Source organism: Oryzias melastigma, linkage group LG5 (assembly GCF_002922805.2).
Source record: "Oryzias melastigma strain HK-1 linkage group LG5, ASM292280v2, whole genome shotgun sequence".
NCBI classification, from domain to species: Eukaryota; Metazoa; Chordata; class Actinopteri; order Beloniformes; family Adrianichthyidae; genus Oryzias; species Oryzias melastigma.
In genome coordinates this window covers 25,101,630-25,123,248 of record NC_050516.1, presented here as the reverse complement: position 1 = coordinate 25,123,248, position 21,619 = coordinate 25,101,630, and the positions used below count along the sequence as shown (strand labels likewise).

The following is a 21,619-nucleotide window of genomic DNA, read 5'->3' as shown; positions in this document are numbered from 1 at the left end:
TAGCATTGAAATTGGTCATTAAGACAAAAGAGCACGCTAAGAAAACATCTGTATTCCTCTTCTCCGCCCGCAATCTTCTCTCAAACATTAAATGCTTTTATAAACAAAAAACCTAAAACAAAGCGGAAAAATATGAGCTGCTGGATAACCTCCATTGTTGTTGTTAGCTTCATCCCTCATGCAACTTTAAGTTGAAACACTCACCTGAATTGCCTGATCCATTCTAAACCAGATTGTACTGTACCATCCCGCTTAGTGGAAAAGAAGATGTCACAAACCCTCCATGACATCGTCATTAGTCATTAGTCATTAGTCATTAGTCAGCCACATTACTTGCGAGTGCTTGGAAAATACATGTTAATCATTTAAATGGAAACCTCTGAGTTTCAAAAAACACCTAGGTTAAAAGACGCGTTTTTCCTCCGCGGATCTCCCTCTCGGCAGAAGGATACTCAGCGTTAAGCCCCTACGTCTTCCCCTTAAAAAAAAACTATTTTGGACACCACTAAAGCTCCAAATGCCCCAACAATTGGAGGGGTAGGGAGAAGCTGTAGGGGTAGGGGAAAAATTTGGATTCGGCCTACATTTCTACGGCAACCACTCTTTCCAGTCATGTCAGAAGAGCACACCACTTCCACTAAAAGCAATATTGGGAGAACCGTTCGAGAGCCCGCGTTTAAGCACATTCTTAAATACTGAATTGAATCTATCAAACCAGAATGCATGTGAAGTACAATCAACAGAGGTGTACATCCGAACAAAGATGCATCAGATATAAGATAACTAGGCATCAAATTATAGATTGTTTAAAAGGGAGTGGAGGAGGTGAACTTATATAATCCCACCCCGGATACTCTAGATACGGCTGGTGTGTCTGTAGCTTCATAAGTTGAGCTGTTTTCATTTTGTCCTTTCAGACGTATAACGATCCAGTGGAAACAAAAAATTCCCAAACCAGCCAGGCTTCACACATGATGCCCGGAAACCCGCCGCTCTACAGCGTGCCACCCCCACCTCAGGCGTCATCACCGTACCTGGGGCCGGGGGCCTTCCCGCTCTCTGACCTGCAGAGCTACGCAGGACACGCCCCTCGCCACGCTCTGTCCCAGACGCTCAGCCAATCACAGATGCTGCCCAGCATTAGTGCCTCGCCCCCCTCCTCCTTCCAGATCAGCCCACCTCTCCACCCCCACCAGCAGCTCTCCCTGCACCAGAGCTCGCTCCTCAACCAGCCAATCCGCATGCAGCAGGTCCAGTCCCAGTCAATCATTTCTCAGCAAATGGGGATTCAGGCTTCTCTGCACTCCCCCCCACCAGGGCAGCAGGTACAAACACTACACAGAGACCCGTGGTGATGTGGTTTATCTTCGTGTCCGATGGTCATCCAATGGGTTTCTCCATGCTCTCCTGTTTAGGGGTTTTCCCACCTCCAGTCAGAATACCAGAAGAGCATCGGAGGTTCCCAGTCTCCAGGAGCTCCTGGCTCTGGTCCAGGAGTGGCTCAGACCCATGAGTGGGACGGCGAGTACTGCAACCGCGAGTGTGGAAACCACTGCAGGTCAGTGCACAAGGGTCTTGATCTGACCTGTAGCTGCAGAGAAACAAAGGTTTAAGTTTTGCCTCACATAAATCAAAGTGTTTTTATGCTTTTGTGTCTTTCCCTGAAGTTGTTTTCTGAGTTTGTTCTCACCTGTTTTCCCCTCCTTGTGATTGCTTTGCAGTGGCAGCATGATAGGCAGGGACAAGCCACTCTACCTCACCTGAAACTGAAGATCAAACTCTGCTGACAAATACCACACCCAGGAGTCCACTCTCATGACCTCCTCCTCCGTTCTCCTCTCCCACCTCCCCAAAGTCCCCCCAATCTGACGCACACTCTTACATTACAACGCAAACACACACACACTTACAAACACACACCCCCACTTTCTGAACACAGCCACCTTTTTTTCTTGTAAATGTAACGATTCTTTTTCTCAGTTTCTAGACTTTGTGACCAGTTTTTGGACTAGATGACTACTGTCTGTACCGCTTATCGTATTAGCAGTCCTCTTACTGTTTAAAGAAGCACTTAAAAAGGCATTGCTTCCCTCCTCCCCCTCCCCACCCCGCAGCACCCCAGTCTGTCTCTGGTGCAGGGTGGGGCGAGTCTCTGTCCCCCTCAAAGTCCCTGCAGGGGCCCCATGCAGCTTTAATTAGATTGAAAGGAGAGGGGGGGAAATCCCCTTCTTTAATCAATTTCTTTTAATTTAGCTTTTTCTATATTTTGTCTTATTTATTTCTGGCTTACAAAATTGTTCTTCTTTAATTTAATTTTTTTTTTTTGCTGCCACTAAAAAGAAACAGGGCTTGTACTGTAGAGAAACGACGACTTCTAGTAGGTCCCGGCCTTGATGTTATGGTAGCTTTGCTTTAGGGCCCAAAAATTAATACAAAAAACCCGGGTGGGGAGAGAAGAAAAACAAAAATAATCATGTTTTTTTTTTTTTTTTTTAATAAAGACTTGTTGAGGTCTACTGAGCTGTCACAGTGTGATTGTAAATATCACTTTTATGGCATCAAATTAGGAATTGGAAGTCCAGGTAGATCAATTTCTTCTTTAATATTACATGTATGTTATTATGTGTGCGAGCGGGTGTGCGCGTGTCTGTCTGGACGCTTTGCCAGCGGCGTGCAGCTCGGCGTTCCGAGTCCCGCTGGTGAATTTGAACAGGCCTGTCTGTACAGCTGGATTTCCGAGGAGCATTTCACACTTTCCTTCTTGCATTAAATCTGTGCTCACTGGTGTGTTTTTTTTTCCAATAAAGTTCAATCTCAAACTGAATACACAATATGTGTCCTGCAGATCATTAAATGGAAAGAGTCAGGTGAGAGATGGAGACAGCAAAGCAGAAAGAAACGCTTTGAGATTAAATGAGATGTAACATTGCAAGTTGAAAGAACGGAGGGGGGAAGAAAAAAAGGTTTTCCTTCTTTTTTTTTCTGACCATAATGTCCATCTTGTCTCATTAATATGAAGAGATGATAAACTGCAATATGTGAATGGAGCCATCACATTTATATCAGTGATTTTCATTTTTCCATTTTTTTTCCTGGTTGGTTGCATTAACCTTTTAACACCCTGGAGCTCTGTGTTTATTTTATTTGATTTACCGTAACATTTTAACTGTTAACACAATCAACATAATTCTGGTAGATTCTGAAGGAGAAAATCTTCGCTCCCCGCTTTTCTCCTTCAAAATCTGCTGGAATTACGTTGATCGCATTATCGGTTAAAAAGTTACAATACGTTAAAGATTTTGTGTGCATCACCGAAGACTAGGGCTGGGTTAATTAAATCGATTTATCTATAATTGATTCAAAAAAATATGAATCGATCTGGCACATAAAGCTAAAGTCTGCTAGCTTGATGCTAATTTTCAATGGGTTATCCCATAGGACGGCTAACGCTAACGTTCGGTTGACCTAAACATACATTGCTGACTGAGTTAACATATTTATAAACTCATAGGTATGAATTTTCCAAACTCTTTTAAGGAAATATTTTATAAAGTAACCATTTGTGGTCTAAAACATTGTTATACTGTCGTTTTCTTCTGTAATAAGGTGTAATGCTATAGCGAGATCGCCTCCTAGTGGCCAAACTGAAACACCTTCCTGTTGAGAAACCATGTAACACGGTATGATATTAACAATCCCAATATTTCCCTAATACATTTTACAATATGTGAATTGTATCAGATTAATATACATATATTCAAAAGATATAGTAGATTATTAATGTATTTCTAAACAAATACATAAACTCAAAATTGAATTAAATTGAAGAATTCAAAGTATTAAAAAAAATCAAATCGATTCAGGCTTTTGTGAATCAAATCGTTTCTGGAAATGATAATCGATACCCAGCCCTACCGACGATGCCTCAGGTGTTAAAGGGTTAAATTTCATGTTTATAACTTTTTGTGTGAACTGCATTTTGCTGACTTGTTTTTATCTCATCCGTGTAGATAAACTCAGTTTTAGTTGCAGCAAGAGGATAATATTTTAAGTTGTGCAACAAAAAAAAAAAAAAACAAGAAAAATCTGCCAATTGTAGTTATTTTGTTTGTAAAGCTAGTAAATATTTTAAATGGTTATTATCAGTATATTGTTTTCTGCTAGATGCCCATCAGCGTTTTTACAAGTTTTCTTATTTATGAAGGAAAAAAAAAGTTCTATCACTTTTGCTTTTTACAATGGAGGTGACTTTTTAATTCTTATGTTATTTTCTTGCTCTGGTTTGATATAAAAGCGAAACAAAAAGATGATCCACTTCATTATTTTTTTATATTTTAGGGTGCTGTTCCTTTCTCTCTTTTTTTGCCAGCAGCACCAGTTTGTGTCACGATGCTTCTTTTGTCTCAAACCTGCATAATAAAGAAAAAAAAAAACAACTTCCTGCTCGGCTCTTTTTTCCCTATGGACTCCGTCTCCCTTTTTTTCTCTAATTAGACGATCACACCTTCCATTGAACGTAAGATATTTTAAAAGTTTCCCCGCCGCACTACTCATACTGAAGAGGGTCACTTTTGCCTCCTATATTTATACTAAAGCCCCCCATGGCACAGGCTAATTAAGACGGTGTGCAGCGTGGACACTGCCAGTAAACGATTTCAACAAACCAAAGAGAACAGATGCGAGAAGACGTTTGCTTTGCTTGCGAAAGTAGTGCATCGTGGGCGTTTAGTGTGAGATAAAGAGAACGGATAGATGCAGCGCGCATACAAACTCAGGCAGCCGTCCAAGTGCTGATTTTACCCCAATTGCACTCAAGTCTCCTTTAAAGACTTCATGAGAGAAGGGAAGGGGGAGATTGAAATGGAACTGTCACAATCCCTTCATTCGGCCTGTTTTTCATTTTATGCTTGCCTGCTGTCTCTTCTTCAGTGATATTGAATTGGCAAATGGATCATTATTGGACAATTGGAAAACCTGCCAGTTTGTGATATGACACACATTATATGAAAATCACAGTCATACATTCTTAATGCAGTGTCAGATGAAAAGGGGGTTTGGGTGCAGCCACACAGACCTGCTGCCTCTTTGTGTGCATGTGTTTGAATGAATATCTGCTTATGAATATGTGAGCGCATCCTCGTCGGGGTGTTGCCTCTCCAGGCATAAGAAGAAGGCGACACTATAAGCCTCTTTTCTCTTATTTTGAAATAAAAAAAAACGTCACTGCGTTTTCTTGCCACGCCGGCCGTGGTGGTAAATACTGCGAGGAGTAACCATCAATTTCAGTGTTCTTACAGCGTCTTAAATCCTTTCCTTCACCTCTGAGTCAAAGTCACCAGGCCAGCAGGAGAGAAAAAGCAAGATTTATGGCCCATGGGGCTTTTGTGAAGAGGTGAGCTCAGTCATGGGGGTGTTTTCGGTACACTTTGGATGCAAATATAGTAAAATAAAAGATAACAATGCCTCGTTTTTAAAACTGTAGTCTAAAAATAAAAAAGGAGGATTTTCACAACAGTTTAACACTAGAACACTCACTTTAAAAACTAACTTATTTATATATATTTTTACCCCATAAAAAGTATCCGTCATAAAAAATACATCCTAATATGACAACATTGGATAAACTAGAGTAGTTCATATTTTTATGTCACAAAATGGAAAATAAAACATAGGTAAACATGCTCAAAAACTACTGAAAAATTAGGAATTTGAGAAGAAAAAAAAATCCTAAAATAAATAAAAAAATAAATAATGATACTAGAGACTTTGGTCCACCCATTCCTGGGACTTCACCCAGGGACCTATGAGACTCAGAAAAATGCAAAATATTGAAAATCATGTAAATACTTTGCTCTGGTGGAAATCACCCAACGATAGTACTCAAGGAAATTTGTGTCAAAGTCAAGGCTCAGAATTATATCCGGTCCTCCAGATCATTTTATTGGCATTAATGGCCCGGTGTTATCTTGAGTTTATTTCTAATTTGTATAATTTTGACAAAGCATGTTTCTATGGAGAGTAAAATATTGAATTTTTTTTAAGGTTTAAGAAGGTTTAAGTTGATTTATTCTGTAATAACATTCCTGCCTGTTTTTATTCATAGTTATGTTAAAAAGTTATGTAAGTTGGATGTCAATGTCTGTGTTAATTTCCAACTATGAAAAACAAACTCATGTATTTTTTTGCTTTAAAGTATGCCAGATTTAGGTGTTGCATCAGTAGGTTTAAAGAGGATGAAAATCTATAGAACATAAACAGAGAAAACAAGTTATAATATATATATATATATATATATATATAAATTGATATAAATGTGAATTAGGTTAAAATAAACAGAAAGCTGTATTTCTGCTTAAGGTTTTTACATGTGAGTTAGTCGTCAGAGGTTAAACTGAAGGCAGTGAACTCCAAACGCACTGATAGAGCAGCAGCTGTTTGCTCTTAAAGCCAAAATGCTCAAAAGTTTTGCTAAATGCAACTTTGGGTGCTGTGGTGTAGAAACAAATGGCAGGAAATGTGGGTGGTTTTAACAAGAAATGAGTTGCACTTTGTCTTCAGAATCAGTTATGGTTTCTTTTTTATGCTGCCTTTTATTCAGATTGCAGAATATCGTCTGTAGATTTGCTCCACACTAAGTCTGAGAACAGAATGAATCACCTGACATCACCCTACCTTCACATATATATATATATATATATATATATATATATATATATATATATATATATATATATATATATATATATATATATATACATATGCACACACACACATACATACATATATAAATATAGTTACCGGTAGTTCAAAAATAATTTACCAAACAATTTTCTTTAGCTCTTGTTGGGTGAAAGTGAAATTATTTGAAGCTGTGCATGCACGTAAAACAGCAAAACCAAAGCTGCAAAAGACATCACATAGGGGAGGTTGGAGGAACACAGCACACTTGTGGTTTCACACTTAAGGTATTTATGTAACGCAGAGCACACGCTCTTGTCACTTTGGGCAACTGTTGCTCTGGACGTCCGATTGACTTCTTTTCCGGTCTTACAGCAATCAAACACACTGCAAAAAACTGAATCTTAAGGAAGTAAAAACACCCTTGTTTCAAGAAAAATAATCGTATCAATAAAGTTTTTCAGTAACCCTTACATCGGAGCACCAGTGTTTATGCTCTATGATTTACTGTAACTTTTCAACCGTTTACATCAGGGGTGTCAAACATACAGCACCATGGGCCGATGGTTTAGTCTGGCTAGTTATGAATAATAATAAAAAAAAGAATTTTAAAAAAAAAAGCACGTTTCTAGCCTATCCCTGTGGCGAGTTATGGTTCTTTAAAGAAATGGCCACAATGCCTAATCCCACCACTAGGGGAAGCAAAGGAAACTCAAGATATCAAGAAATAAACACGATGAAGGCCAAACCATGACGAGTTTTGGGAGAGAGGGAGGTTAACGACAAAGTGTTTGCAAGTTTAACTCTCTGGAACCTAAGGCCTAAAACTCAGTTTTTGGTTTACTTTTAAATTCACCTCAGTATTTTCAATTTAACATGCTTATTTGGTATAATTTTAATCAGTACAACCTCTCCCAAGTGACACTGCCTTTATTTAGTCATTTTTCCATGTTATATTCACAAACTAGTCATAAAATCATGCAAAAACAGAAAATTCTGTCTGGAAAAATGGGATTCATTTTGCTGTGGAAACCCCAAAAATGTTTAACGAACTGTTTTTACAACATAGAATGAAAGTTTTAGGTGTAATTTCATAAAAACTACAAGAATAAATTTAGTCAGCAAACTAATCTACACATTTTTGTATGAAAATACAAAAAAAAAAAATTCCAGGCGAAATTCACAGATTCCTTATTTGGGCCACATGTGATCAGTTTCTGTTGGTAGAGAAACTTCACAGACCTCACAGCTCCATGATGTGACCTTTCATATGTCGTCATACAGACAGTAATAGTACTTCAGTCTGCCTGTGTGGCTTCAGCTTCCAGGCAGCCCAAAAAATAAGAATTTCTCTCCTAAGAGCACTGCTGTTTGACATTTTTCCTGGAATTCTATTTTTATGTTTATTTAATTTCCTCATAAACTTTCCTTGTTGTGTTTGTGAGGAATAATAAAAAGGTTTTAGAGAGAAGTTTGATCCGGCTGGATTTCAGGTCGGCTCAGCTGGAATCTGCTCACAGGTGGGGGCGTGTCTGTCCACTCTGTTGCTAGCCTCTCGTAACAGCGGCGGATGGGACTTTTGTGGAGAAAAACAGAGTTTCCGTGATTTTTTGACGATGCAGGTAGATTCTGATGTTGTAGTAAACTCATTTTGGACCCTATCCCAAAGCAATATTAAGATGGCTTTCTTCCCTGTGGGGTTTGTAACGGCGGACAACTCAGTTTCGCTCCGCCCCCACCGCAGATGAGCTGACCTGCATTGCAGCCGTCTGATCAAAGTTTGTCTTCTGCCTTATTTATTAAAATCAAAGATTGCTTTTGTCCAAAAACTACAAATAAACGCCAAATTCTGCCTTTAATTTAATAAAATATCAGTTACAGAACATGAAAAAAAGTTTATGTCAGACGGCATTTAGACAGCACGTCTGTCGTTTAGGGCTAATTTAGTTTAATTTTTCATCGATTAACACATTTGTATTTTAGAGAGGATACTTATTTGCTTTAATGTCAGATGTAAAGCATTCATTCTGTATAAAATTGATTTTTAAGAAAAAACAAGACAAAAACAAAGATACAGATAACAAGTTGAACAAAGGTTATTTTGCTATTATGTTTGCTGGTCTGGCCCACTTGAGATCAAATGGGTTGAATGCGGCCCCCCAAACCAAAATGAATTTTACACCACTGGTTTATACGATCATTCCAGTAGATTCTAAAGGAGAGAAGCGGCGTGCACGTTGAAAAGTTATAGTATGTTAAAGATATTGAGTTTAAGCGTCACCAACGACGCCACAGGTGTTAAAGGGTTAAAATAAGAATTAGTTTTCTGTCCTGATTGATAGATTTTCTGTTTTTGCTTATTTAAAGAAAGTCTGCCACTGGGTTGAATCTGTTTTTGCTGTGTACAGTACTACAACCTGTCATGAGTCATAGCTTGAAGTTTTGGGTTTAGGCAAATAACTTTCCCTGAGAGTCATGTTGAAACATCAGGTGAGGAGAAGATTCATTCAATGAACATCTTAATATGAAATATCTTAAGCTACCAGCTGGAAATGTGTCACAGGCAAACATCAAAACGACTTTTTCTTTTGTCTCAGTTTTTACTTTTTATAAGACTTAATCATTTTGAGTGCTTTTGAAAGTATTGCAAAATTGATAAACTTCCTGTTATTTTATGTCTTTAACCTCATTTTTAGCATGAAGGTATTTAATTTTATCTTGCAAAATGATTTATCTGTAGACCCTTTTCACGCAAAACAGCGAGTGTGCAGAGTGACCTCCGGTTATAAATTATGTGGTTTGGAGCGGCAAAGCTGTCCTGTATGCAGAACGCTCCACAGCTGCTTCCCCAAAATCATACGGTTGATATTAAACGAGTCGTGGATTATTTCGCTCTGACAACTCAGTCAAAGTTCGACAAAGGTTACAGGAACTTCACTGAATGCTGTTTGTTTGATTATGAAGATAATTCAGATGTTTTTCTTCTAATTTATGCTAATGCTAACGCTAGCTTTCCATGACTGGGATGAGACGTAGAGCGGCAGTAGATTTTCTCTGCCCAGTTAAAGTTGCTTACATCTACGTCTTCACAAAACCTCTAAGAACAGCTAAAGTAAGACAATTTTAACGTGTTTTACAATTAAGAAAAACTAATAAAGTTGCATTAATTTCTGGCGAAGCTCCCCTTTGCTTTAGTTCATAACTATGCCTAATTCCTGTAGGATACTAAAGGTAAACAACTATAAAAATAATTTGTAACTGTCAAAAAACATTCCTTTTAAAAGCATTCCTATTTTTAAAATTACTCCTTAAAATACCCCGAAAAACTACTAAATTTAACCTTGGGCGCAGTTGATATACAAGCGGCCAGCATGCATCATCTCTGGACCTAATACGTGTGGCCAACATGAATTTGCATCAGTTTTTGTGCTTCATGCACTTTAAATACGTGTGAATAACATCAAGTAAAATAGAACATATTAGAATAATATCTACTCTAATGAAAGGTCAATATTTTTAATAAAACCTCAAATATTGAAGGGTTTTTCAGATTTCATTTGTGAACGATCTAAGAGTAAATGAAAATACAGTTTTGCAGGACATTTTATATTTTGTTCAGAAATACATGTAAAATTATTATTTAAATAAAATTGTGTTAAATAGCGTTTAGTTGTCAGCTTTGCCGTTGTAATCTGAACACTGAAAGATCACTGGAAAGATCACTGAAAATCTTTTTTTGTTTTAATTAATGTGTCTTTAATCTCATTTCTGAGATGAAAGTATTTAATGTAATCTTTAGTAATTCAATATCCCTCCTACACACACAAAAAAACAACTTCCTGTTTCCATAAGGCTACATTCGTTCACCTTTCGCCAGATGACTTCGGCAGAGATTTTTATGTCCTTCCTGACACAGTTCTGTATTTTAGCCGGGCTGTGGACCAGGACAGAAAGACTTGGCCCCCAGTTATGCAGCAGGACTCAAACTGGATCATCCAGTTTGCAAACCCTGGTTTCCTGCACGCCACTCCAACACTGAGCCGCTTGTTATTGAGCTACAATAACAGAAAAGGAGTGAACCACATGGACTCCTTTTCTCTGATTGCTAATTAGGAGTAAAAGCAGTGAAAAATGCCCCTAACACTAACTCACATACAGCAAAAACCTGAGCATCACACCTCAGTAAACTCATAGTAAAGTGTTTTCAGGAGCTGTTTTACCTCCAATCAAGCACCTGTGCAGAAAACATAAAACTATGCTTTCACTGATACATGAGAACTGCGGTAGAGATCACTAAGTCAGTGATGCAAGGTTAATCTTCCCCTCTCTTCCACTTTTCACCCCTTGCTTTGGTACGGGACGAGAGCCCTCGACCTGCAGACAACCCACAGTATCCCCTGACTAAGAGGTGAAATAACAAAGCCACAAACTTTCCTATATCTCAGCACTTCTTGGTTCTTGACTTGAAGTGGGGATGAGTAAGATCGAGAACCACACAGATAACCATTTTCTCATCACCCCTGCCGTCGTCTGTGAAAGGCTGGTCTCTTTATGCCGTGGATCACCTCAGACTGCAGCCGCAAGAGCACGAGCAGCCAGTCACTTTAGACTCCGGTGGAGTCTCACTCCGATCAGCTTTTGATCCGTTGTTAAAGCGTTCCCACTGGTCTTTTCATTATGATTATGCTGGTTTTTTTTTTTTTGCTAAATTAAAAAAAAAAACAAAAAAACTTTTTTTATTTTCCTATTGTTGAAAAATTCAAGGATTTTAGGTGTTCCTCATGGTTGGAAAAATACAGTATGGGTCACTTAGTTCTGGTTTATGAATTTCTGGCACCAATGATTGAATTTGAATTTATTTATTGAATAAGGACATAAAAACATAGACATACTGTAAATAGCAATCCTGTGCCTATATCATAATGCTTTTAGCCATAGCTAGTTTGCAGCATTTCTCCTTAGGCTTTGTTTTACAGTTGCAAATATGTGTAAAATGAGAATAAAATACAAGAAATAAAGCAAACAGCCATTGTTAAAAAAACTTACATAAACCAGTTTAAAAGACACATGGACAGATCAAAAGGATAAAAAACATCAAACTAACCTGTTAAACCCGAGGACAGCACTGCTGCTGATAGAATCAAGACTTCGTTTGTTTTTTTTTAAAAAGGCTAAAACTGGACACAGACTTCAAATCAGTGGGGATTGAGTTCCAAAGTCTTGCACCTTTCATTGAGAGGGCAGACTGAGGAGGAGTTGTTTTACAAAAATGGATTTTACAATTGCCATTAGAGACTTCTCTGGTTGATCTGCTGCAAATCTCTAATTTATGAATAAAGGTCCTTAGAGGCTTGGGTGCCAGTTCATTGAAACATCTAAAAATAATTTTTAAAAAGCTAAAATTAATAAAATTGGTAAAAGTTCAAATGTTTTGCATACATTTTTAACATGGCTTTTGAAATTTAATTGGGAATCCAAAATTATTCCAAGATATTTTTCCTCCTGCACTTGATCAATTAATTTTCCATTTATAAAAACATCTAAGGAGTTGGTAATGGTGTTTATTTAATGAAAACACACACATTTAGTCTTCTTTGTGTTGAGAGTTAAACAGGAGTCTCCCAGCCAGGTGGATATATGTTTTAAACTATTGGTTAATATTTTTACTAACTGTGTTACCGTCTTTGCCAGAAACATGAACAACAGTGTCATCAGCATACATTTGGACATTGATGTTGGGACAAGTTTCTGGGAGATTTTTTATGTACAGACGGAAGAAAGTTGGGCCAAGAATGCTTCCTAAATTGTAAAATAAAATGTGTATTGTTTTTATTCACAGTTGACATGACTCTACCTACTACATTTGCTGCAATGAGATGATCAAATGTGGTACAGGATGTCTTTTATTTTGAAGGGATGTCATGCAAACCTCCATCAAAAGTTAGAAACTATTTATTTTTTTATTGCTATTTTTTTCTGTACGCCTATGTCTTTGTTATGCCAAAAGAAGAGTATATTAACAAAAATTGCAATAACATAAAAATAAATCAGCATCTTATTCTTCTACAGGATGTGGTTGTAGCTCCTTCTGGAGTGTAGTCTGTAAGAAATGGACCTTAATGGCTCTTTAAAGTCCCCCTATGACAATTTTTTTTATTTACTAAAAACGTTCCCAGTAGTGTTTTACTTATGATTATGACGTTTTTGACCAAAATCCTACAACCTAAATGTCTTAAAAAGCCATTTTTATGTTGATCTGAAGCCTCTGCTTCCAAAAAAATCTTTTTTATATATGTTCTCCATCATCAAAAAAAAAAAAAAAAGCCACAAGAACATGTAAAAAACATACTATTCATCGAATATCTGTTGAAGCAGCTGTTGAAGCAAAATCCTCCACACTGTACCTCCCATCCTCCAATAATGGGACATTGCAGACTGTTAGAATCAAACGACTGGGTTATAAAGTTCTGGTCCAGATGTCTGGGATTCAGCTCCATCCTACATATGGCACGCAACACTGTTTAGAAAGAAGCTCGAGCATGAGATTGGGAATGGATTCAACGGAATTTTGTGCAGCATGGTTGGCATGGTGTAGAACGGGCAGTCGTAGCATTTGGCTGGCAGAAAGAGGTCCTTGTTCTTAAAAACACGTCCATGGCAACCAATCTGTTTAAAACCTCTGCCAACATACAGTAAACATGGCATCACAATATATTTTACCACATTGTTCATTTCTTTAACCAACTGCACTGCCCAATAAATACAAATATTTAAAGTCATCATTAAATATTTGAAACTTCATTTAAAAGTCACAGTTATAATTTGTTTTTCCATTTACTTTGATTACTAAGACATTTTCTCACCTTTTGCTAATTTTAGAAAACACTGAAAAGGTGAAAATCTTTTTCACACATGAGCAATTTTCCGATCTCAAAAATGTGCTGGCGACACCTGTTAACTTCTCGTTCATGTTTTCATTTAGCTAATGCCCTCAGAAACACTTGTCCTCCTGATCTTTCTTCCCTGCGATTCTTTTAACCCTTGACCTTAAAATGTTGTCAGTCAAGTGTTCAATTTTTGTTGTTGGTTTCTTCAAAGTTACCAGTGGAGAAAACGGATTCATGCCATTTCCTTTTGAACAAATATCGGTTATGAATAATCGCTTAGAGGTAAAAACCACAATTTTTTCCAAAATCACACAGGAACTTTTCAAACTGAAACACAAGCAAAAACAAATGCAAGCTGCACAACTGTGGTTTGTGTTTTCATAGCTCTACATTTCTGCTTATTAACTTTAAAACATTTTATTTCATTACACCTACATTTTAGATACTAGGTCTTTAGGTGAAATTACACAAAGCATTTAAAAAGGGTTTATCATGATTATTGGCTACATAAGAACGTACTGTATATTGTAGTGTTTGGAAAAACTGACTGATAAAACAAGAGTTCAATACTGTTTATCCTAATTCAGTAAGCCAGAACAATTTTCCAAAATCCTAAGAATTTCAAGGCAGATGTTCCTCATTTTTATCCTTGTAGCTTTGCTCTGCTTTATGTTCAGAGGTTGACTCAAAAATTGGTCATACTGTTTTAAAATTTCTGAGTTTTCATCATCATTCCAATATCTGATCTAACTTATGAACCGGATAATGATAACTAGTGTAAATGAAATGGTTAGGTTGAGGCGGGGTGGGATTATATAAGTTCGCTTCCTCCCACTCCCTTTTAAGACATCATTTGATGTCTATTTATCCCATGTTCAACATGTCTTTATGGGTGGAATCTTCTTTTGATTGGTTGTATTGCACATGCAATATGCAATACAAAAATGTTCCTTGAAATAAACCATTTCTAATCTATTTCCTGAAACAGGAAAAGGAGTTTTAGTTGAGAACTAAATGTAAACTCTCCATAAAAATATATTTTGTCAAAATTCCACAAGTGAGAAAAAGGGCTAGATCACATTGGGCCAATATTAGCAATAAAATAAAATGATCTGGCCGGATCCGGCCCCCGGGCCTCGACTTTGACCCATGGTTTACACTCTCTCCTGCTAGCTTATAGCACCTCACAAGCCCAAGCTAACGTTAGCATAGCAAAAAACAGCAAGAAATTTTGGAGCTCAGAACCAGACACCAGCTCAGACAAGGAAAACAAAGACGTTTTTATTTATTTAACCATTATTTAACCAGGAAAAAGAAATCCCATTGAGATCCATTGATCTCTTTTTCAAGGGAGTCCTGGATCTAAGAGGATCTATGTGTCTGCAAGTGGATTTATCAGAATTATAGTGCAGAAGAGAGACTTTGGCCAGTCCAAATTCTTCCCTCCCCTACATTTATCTCTCCAAACCAAGAGTTTTAGAAAAATAGTGTCTCAGATTTTGGACGTCCTTTTCGCTCAATGAGGCTACCAATAGTCACCAGTTAGCTAGCATTAGCGCAGAGCTTCTACCGCTTGAATATACATAACAACAGCGGTTGAATAACTTTAAAAATGTCATGCTAAAACAAAAATCATTACTTACATTTAAATGTAAACTTCTGTGCTTCAGGGCACACCCATGTGAAGGGATTCGCTTCTTCTCCGCGGCTCAGCGAGACGCGGAACCCCCTGGTGGCGGAGGGCTTTGTATCCCTCCGCTTGGAGGATGGGATCTTCAACAAAACAATTTCGGACACCACTTGCATTAAAAATGCCCTTTCAAATTGAGGTAGGGAGAAGGGAAGAATTCGGATTGGGTCCTTGGCCTGTCCATGGCAGTTGCTATGTCACAAATCTGAGCTTTTACAAACCACGTTTTGTTTCCTGCTCCTGTTCAATCACAATTTGAATAGAGAAACGCTGTGAAAAAGCTGTTTTTATCTTAACTTTCTTTATATATGTCTTCTATCATGACACATGCAGGGTTGTGAAGTTTGACTATGGGCTCACAGAAAAATAAAGCGATTACAAACGAGATGGTCTTGTTTGTTCATGTTAGCTCCTTTGTGCCGAACACGTGATCTCTTTTCTATCTCACCAATTACAGCATCCATTCACCTGCAGAATCGGGATGCCTTGTGAATGATTGCAATTTTCATATTTCCAGGAGAATAAATCATACTTAAAGCCTTGGAGCATTTACTCATGTCTTTGCCATAAACTTCTTTTCTCCTTCCAAAGGACACTTATTTTTGTTAGATACATCTACATTCATTGGAATCAAATACACCAGAGTGCTTTCTCTCTTTGCTTTGGTTTTATCTCTCCCTGTGTCTCTTCCAAGTAATGATACTTTCAATCACTCGAAAGTGTTTTCAATCAGTCTCCCTGGTTTTAAAGAAATTGACTTCAAAGGCTTAGAGTAGGTGAAAAATGTGGATTGAATTCTAACTTGGGATTGGATTAAAAAAAAAAAAAAAAAAGGAAAATTATTCTCTAAGTCATTCACGGTGAGTGTCAGGTGCAGAGCAACACTAAAGGCTACAGGGTCTCCATTTGGTTGTTTTTATAGATAAATGAGATTAAAAATACTTAATTGTTGCTAACTGACACAAAACTTTGACCAAAAAATTAAGGTTTGAAGTGAAACATGAAGTAAGTGAACCGTTGCCACACATAACTATGGTGGCCCTGAAGTTCAAATCACTCCAACAAATCACTCAATACAACAATATAATAGCCATCACAACAATAATTAAAAAAGACAAACAAATAATAATAAAAAAAAAACTTAACATTTTAGAAATTAGAACAAAAATTCGGAAACAAAAATATAATAAAAAAAAATGAATTTATGAGTTTCTATAAAAAGGGAAAAAAAGTCAGAAATCAAAATTAAATGGTAAAAACATGAAGCAAAAGATAGGTACTATGGGACATCGCTTGTTTTTACACAATTTCACCCAAAGGTTTTGGCATGAAGTGATTCTTGATCTGCTCCATATTGAATATATAAAACTTATAAGTATACATTAAAGATGCATTTGAAAAAAATCTGAATTAAAAAAAACATTAGTCAATCAGCAATGTTCCATAATACTTTTCCTGTTTTTTATTGTGTTTTGTTTATCCACATTTTTATTTTTACATTTCATTTTTTTTATTTGATTTCTAAAATGTAATGTTTTATTATTTGTTTGCCTTTTTCAATTGTTGTTTTGATCTTTAATATGTCTTTAAAGTGATTTGTTGGTGTGATTTGCACTTCAGGGCCACCGTAGTTCCCCTCGTGTCAATACATCACAGCTCTGTCTGTGAAACTCTTGGTTAATCCTGTAGCTGCAGCTTATTAAACGCTTTATCAGTTCATCTCCTGCCTACACTAAAGAAAATAGTCCAACAGCTGCCTGCTCTTTAGTATCATCAAACAGAGAGTGAAAAAAAAAAAAAAGGAATCGCTCCAAGAATGGTGCCCTGTGGGACCCCACTGGTAGCTGCAGAGACAAGGACACAAAATGATGAAGAGTCACACACGCATTCATATTTAAGTTCAGAGTACAGCAGAGGACAGACGGTGGAACAGCTAATTTCCTTTTTTTGTTGCTGCTGGCAGTTAGAAATACATGATAAAGAGTTTTGGAAACGAGTGTCAGAAATCCTTCTTAGAAACAGAATCCTCGTCTCCTCCCTCTCTCGAGCGCCGCCGTAAAACGGGTTATCTGCTAATATGTTAACAGCCCAGAACTGAACTCGCTAATCTAGAGGGCCGCTTAATCGGAACCATTAATTCATATTAGAAACAAAGCAATTTATTCCTTCATTAGTAACTTTAATTGCATTTGTTCGGCGTGTAATGACTTCAGTTCTGTTTTCTTCTCACACCCACATACATGCAGCCTCTTCTTTCTCCACTTGACAGGCTCGGATGACAAACACAGGAGAGTGCATGTGGAAAAAGGCACTTTTGAATACATTTCTTTGAAAAATGGATTATCAAGTTAATGGAAACTGCTCAGTAACTGCTGCTGTGAGGAATGCTTCCCACCTAATTGAATTAGGGTTTTTCATTTCTGTGATTTCTGTGTTTGTTTTTGGCAGCTGCCATCTGTTTGCCTGGGACCAGCTCTATTAATAAGCTATTCAGATTGAGAAAGGGCTTTATTCCAGCAACTGTTTCACACCACCTCTCTTTTTTTTCTCTCTCTCTGACTCTTTACCCCCCCCCATCCTCCCTTCCCCTCACTCAAAAAAAAAAAAATGATTGTCATGGAAATCATCAGAGGTGCCAAACTGCAGACAAAAGCAGGAGCTTGAACGCACACCTGAGCCAAAAAAGAACAGAACTGGAGTCTAATTATGATGGGGAACAATTAAGTCTGTGCATATTTATTGACAGGGGACTTCACACAAGAGCATATGTTCATGAATAACAAAAAATAAATAAATAAATGAAAAGGAGGGAGATGAAACCGTTGAAACTGATTCTGTGACGAAAAAAAACAACAAATTTAAATATAAAAGAAAAGTTTGGATTTATTTAAATCAGGTTACAGCAATTCGACTAAAACATTTTACTGTAAAATGAAAAAATCCCTGCATATTTGTTGTCAAACTATTTCCTTTTCCATCCTTTTTCCTGTTGACAGCCACAGTATCCTTTCAATGCTCCAAGAACAAGGAAGTCCATTCTGAGCCACGCTCTGTATTCTGATCACACACACCTCTCCTCCAGTAATACAAGTCTACTTTAAAATTCATAACTACATTTGGAAAGAATAAAAGGGTGCCCTGATGGAATATTTCCAAGGAGCTTACTTGAGCGAAAAATACAATTCGCTTTGGCATATTTAATAACCCTAACCTGGTCTTAAAGACATACAGCAGTAATAACAAATTAAAAAAAGAGAAACTGGTGACTAAAAAAAAATAAAATAAAAGCAATGCCCTAGCATGAAATGAGCGGCTGTAATTTCTGCCTCTGGGTGAAGGATGGGGGAAAAAAGGGTGATGAAGGAGACAAAAGATGGGGAGAAGGCTTGTCAAAGTTAGAGAGTCAGCTCAAGTCTGTGCTCCTTTTCCTCTCCTCCTCTGCCTGGGAGGCAACTTTGAGTTGAATCCGAGATTGATTAAGCTCGGATGAATGACTTTCCAATGACACCAGGACTCAACGGCGGGCCTGGCCCATCCCTCTGTACATATTTGACATGCCGATTGAGGAGTAGAGTGATTGCGCCGCTGGACGGTTGAATACCTTCTTGTTGTGGTTGTCCAGATCTCTGAAAGTCCTGTTCCTGTTGGTCCTGAAGGAAAGGCCAATCAAGGAGTGTGAGAAAATACATGTGACCACAACATGCCTCAGCTGTCCCTCTTAATCTCATTTATCTCCAGTTTGTTTTTTATGCTTTTATTAGGAGGGGTCGAGTTATGAATATTGTGGGATGTCCTGTTCTGAATTTGGTTAAGGCTTAATGTCTTCTCATCACCAATGTCCTCATTTGGGCTTTTTCAAGGAGCCACAGAGACCCCTACTGTCTACAGAAGGAACTGCAGGCGGCCGCCATGGGATTTCTCACACCAATCAGTACTCTACTGCCACCATGCTGCAGAGGATAAATCCTGACAAGTGCTCCCACGTGCATGATGTTTGGAGTGTTCCATTCAAATTACAACAGTAAATAAAAAAGAACACTAGGAACTGGTTTTATTATTATTTCTTTTCTTCACTCTTTGCTTTGCACTCCCTGCTGGGGCCATTCTGGCTTACTTCTGTAATAATAAAAGAAAGCAAATCAGGTAAATATTTTGGTTTTTTAACTACAGAGCAGCTAAAGTGACATTGAAGTAAAAAAAGAAAAAAATTGAGATGAAAAAAAAATTCTGGTTATTATCTGGTGCACACCAGATAACATCTAGTGAGGACCAGATAGTAACCAGAATTTTTTTATCCAAAAATTGAAAAAAAAGTTTTTTTTTTTAATTAATTTTTTTTGTTACTTACAATAATCCTGTAAAAATCCTGCACAATTTGGAATATATTTTAACCCTTTGAAGCTACATCAGAGAACTGATAAAAAATTTACATTTTCCAAAAATAAAATCAATTATTAAACCCTTTGATGAAATCCACAGAAACAAAAAAACAAAAGGAAAAATACGTATATATTTATATACACATGTTTATTTTAATATATAGATAGTATTAACCTACATTGGGTTATTTATTAAATTTTGTTCACAACTATTTTTAAGTTTAAGCACCTTATTTACCCACTGTCTCAAATTTGATACATACATCTTTAACATGGTGTAACTGTTTCATGGAGAGTTAATTATCAACAAATTTGTTTTCTTTTAATATAGCAATAAGTAATTTTTAAAAATGAATAACAATAAATGAGTTATTCTTACTACACAGTTTAGAAAATTAGCAAAACTTTTTCCCACCAAAAGTGTATTTGTGAATTCATGGAAGCCACCATTTTGTAATGAGCAGGAAAAGTCATTCTACTGCCCCCAGTGGACTGATGACGAACTACAGGGAAGAAAACGTATCAAACAATGACATTTTTGAGAAAAGTTTGCATCATCTTATTAAGATAGGGGTCTCAGAAAATGCATATGTATATTAAATATGATGCAAATGGTCATATAGGATTTAACATTAACACTTTTTGAAAATTGAAACTCAAAGGAGTGAGATTTTGATTTAATTTGAAGTAAAATAACTCATCAAAACACCAAACTGTTATTCTCAAACCCTCTAATGAGGACAAACCAAAAGTGTATTCGTCTTCCAGCTGTCCATCACAGCATGTACAGTAAGTGGGAGCGGCTGTGAGCCCGAGCTGTAACAGTTGTGGTCAGTTCACTGTCACTTTAAGGAGGCTCTAATGGAGACTTGATGTATTAAGTGAAGCCATTTAATAGAGCTGGACACGCGCCCGATATTGAGCTCTACCCTGAGAAATTAATTACACATAATAAAGTGTTTATTTTCTCATCTGAAGTCGGCGAGCTCATAATAATGGATTCCTTTTTCAGAAGTGACCACATTGTCAGTTTGTCAAGGAGATTCAGCCAAAAATAGATAAGAAAATGATTTAGAAAGTCTAGGATGGAAAGAGAAACACTGCAGGTTTCTGATTAAGCAAGTTAATTTAAAATAAAAGTGTAGCATGAACCAAATCTGCGAACAAACTAGTTTAAAGATCCACTAAAATCATCTTTTGATCTAATGTAACTGTGCACCCAGTGAACTTTTAATTATAATTACGCCATTTTGAGCCAAAATAAAAACAAAAAAATTGCATTTTCTTGAACAAAGTTTCTGCAAGATCATTACAAATTCTACTTTGAGTTGTGGGTGGGACTGTTTGCATGGAGTAAGCCCGCCCCCTTCCCCCTCATCCACCTGTTTACACTATCTCCCACAAGCTTAATTCAAGCTAAAATTACTAGTGCAACAAACATGATCAATATCGGAGCCATTCAGTTTTTCCACCAATGGATGCATCAGAATGGAGCAGAGCAGGGACCTTGTGGCTTGCCGTAGTTGTTTCTACGTCACAAATATCTTTTCCAAACTGCATTTTTTTTGTCTGCTCCTGATTCATTAATTTGAATGAATAAAAAGCAGAAATGCAATTTTAAGCTCCATTTATGTCTTCCATCATGAGAAAAATGCCACAATAACATGTTTAAAACACAATTTTCACCAGATTTTTTTTCATATTTGTCAATTCTGGACCCTAAAGGTAAATAATTTCCTACTTTTTTGAATTTCATTGCATCCCTGTTTGTTCCATCCAGACACACTTTGTTTGCAATAATGTTTGCATTCCAGACTCCCTTGGCGTTTTTTTTTTCTCCCCACTCTAATCCACATTAACATTTTCTCCCACTTCATCTCCCTGTAAAGTGCCCGTCCATTTTTGTTAATCAAAACATATTCAAACAATCTCCTCCACCTCTCCAGTAGGATCTGAGAGGCTGATTGGCAATTTCAGCTGCAAAA

At 37.2% G+C, this 21,619-nt stretch overlaps 1 protein-coding gene across 2 annotated transcripts in view; it reads left to right on the top strand.

The window, feature by feature from the left end:
* tox2 (TOX high mobility group box family member 2) overlaps positions 1 to 2,824 on the top strand; it is a 117,965-nt gene extending 115,141 nt beyond the window's left edge. For both annotated transcript variants that reach the window (XM_024270707.2, XM_036212002.1), the window contains 3 exons: positions 918 to 1,325; positions 1,416 to 1,558; positions 1,722 to 2,824. In XM_024270707.2, coding sequence (XP_024126475.1) covers positions 918 to 1,325; positions 1,416 to 1,558; positions 1,722 to 1,764 — 594 coding nt within the window. In that variant the 3' untranslated portion in view covers positions 1,765 to 2,824. The remainder of the gene's footprint in view (positions 1 to 917; positions 1,326 to 1,415; positions 1,559 to 1,721) is intronic.
* The last annotated feature ends 18,795 nt before the right edge of the window (positions 2,825 to 21,619 follow it).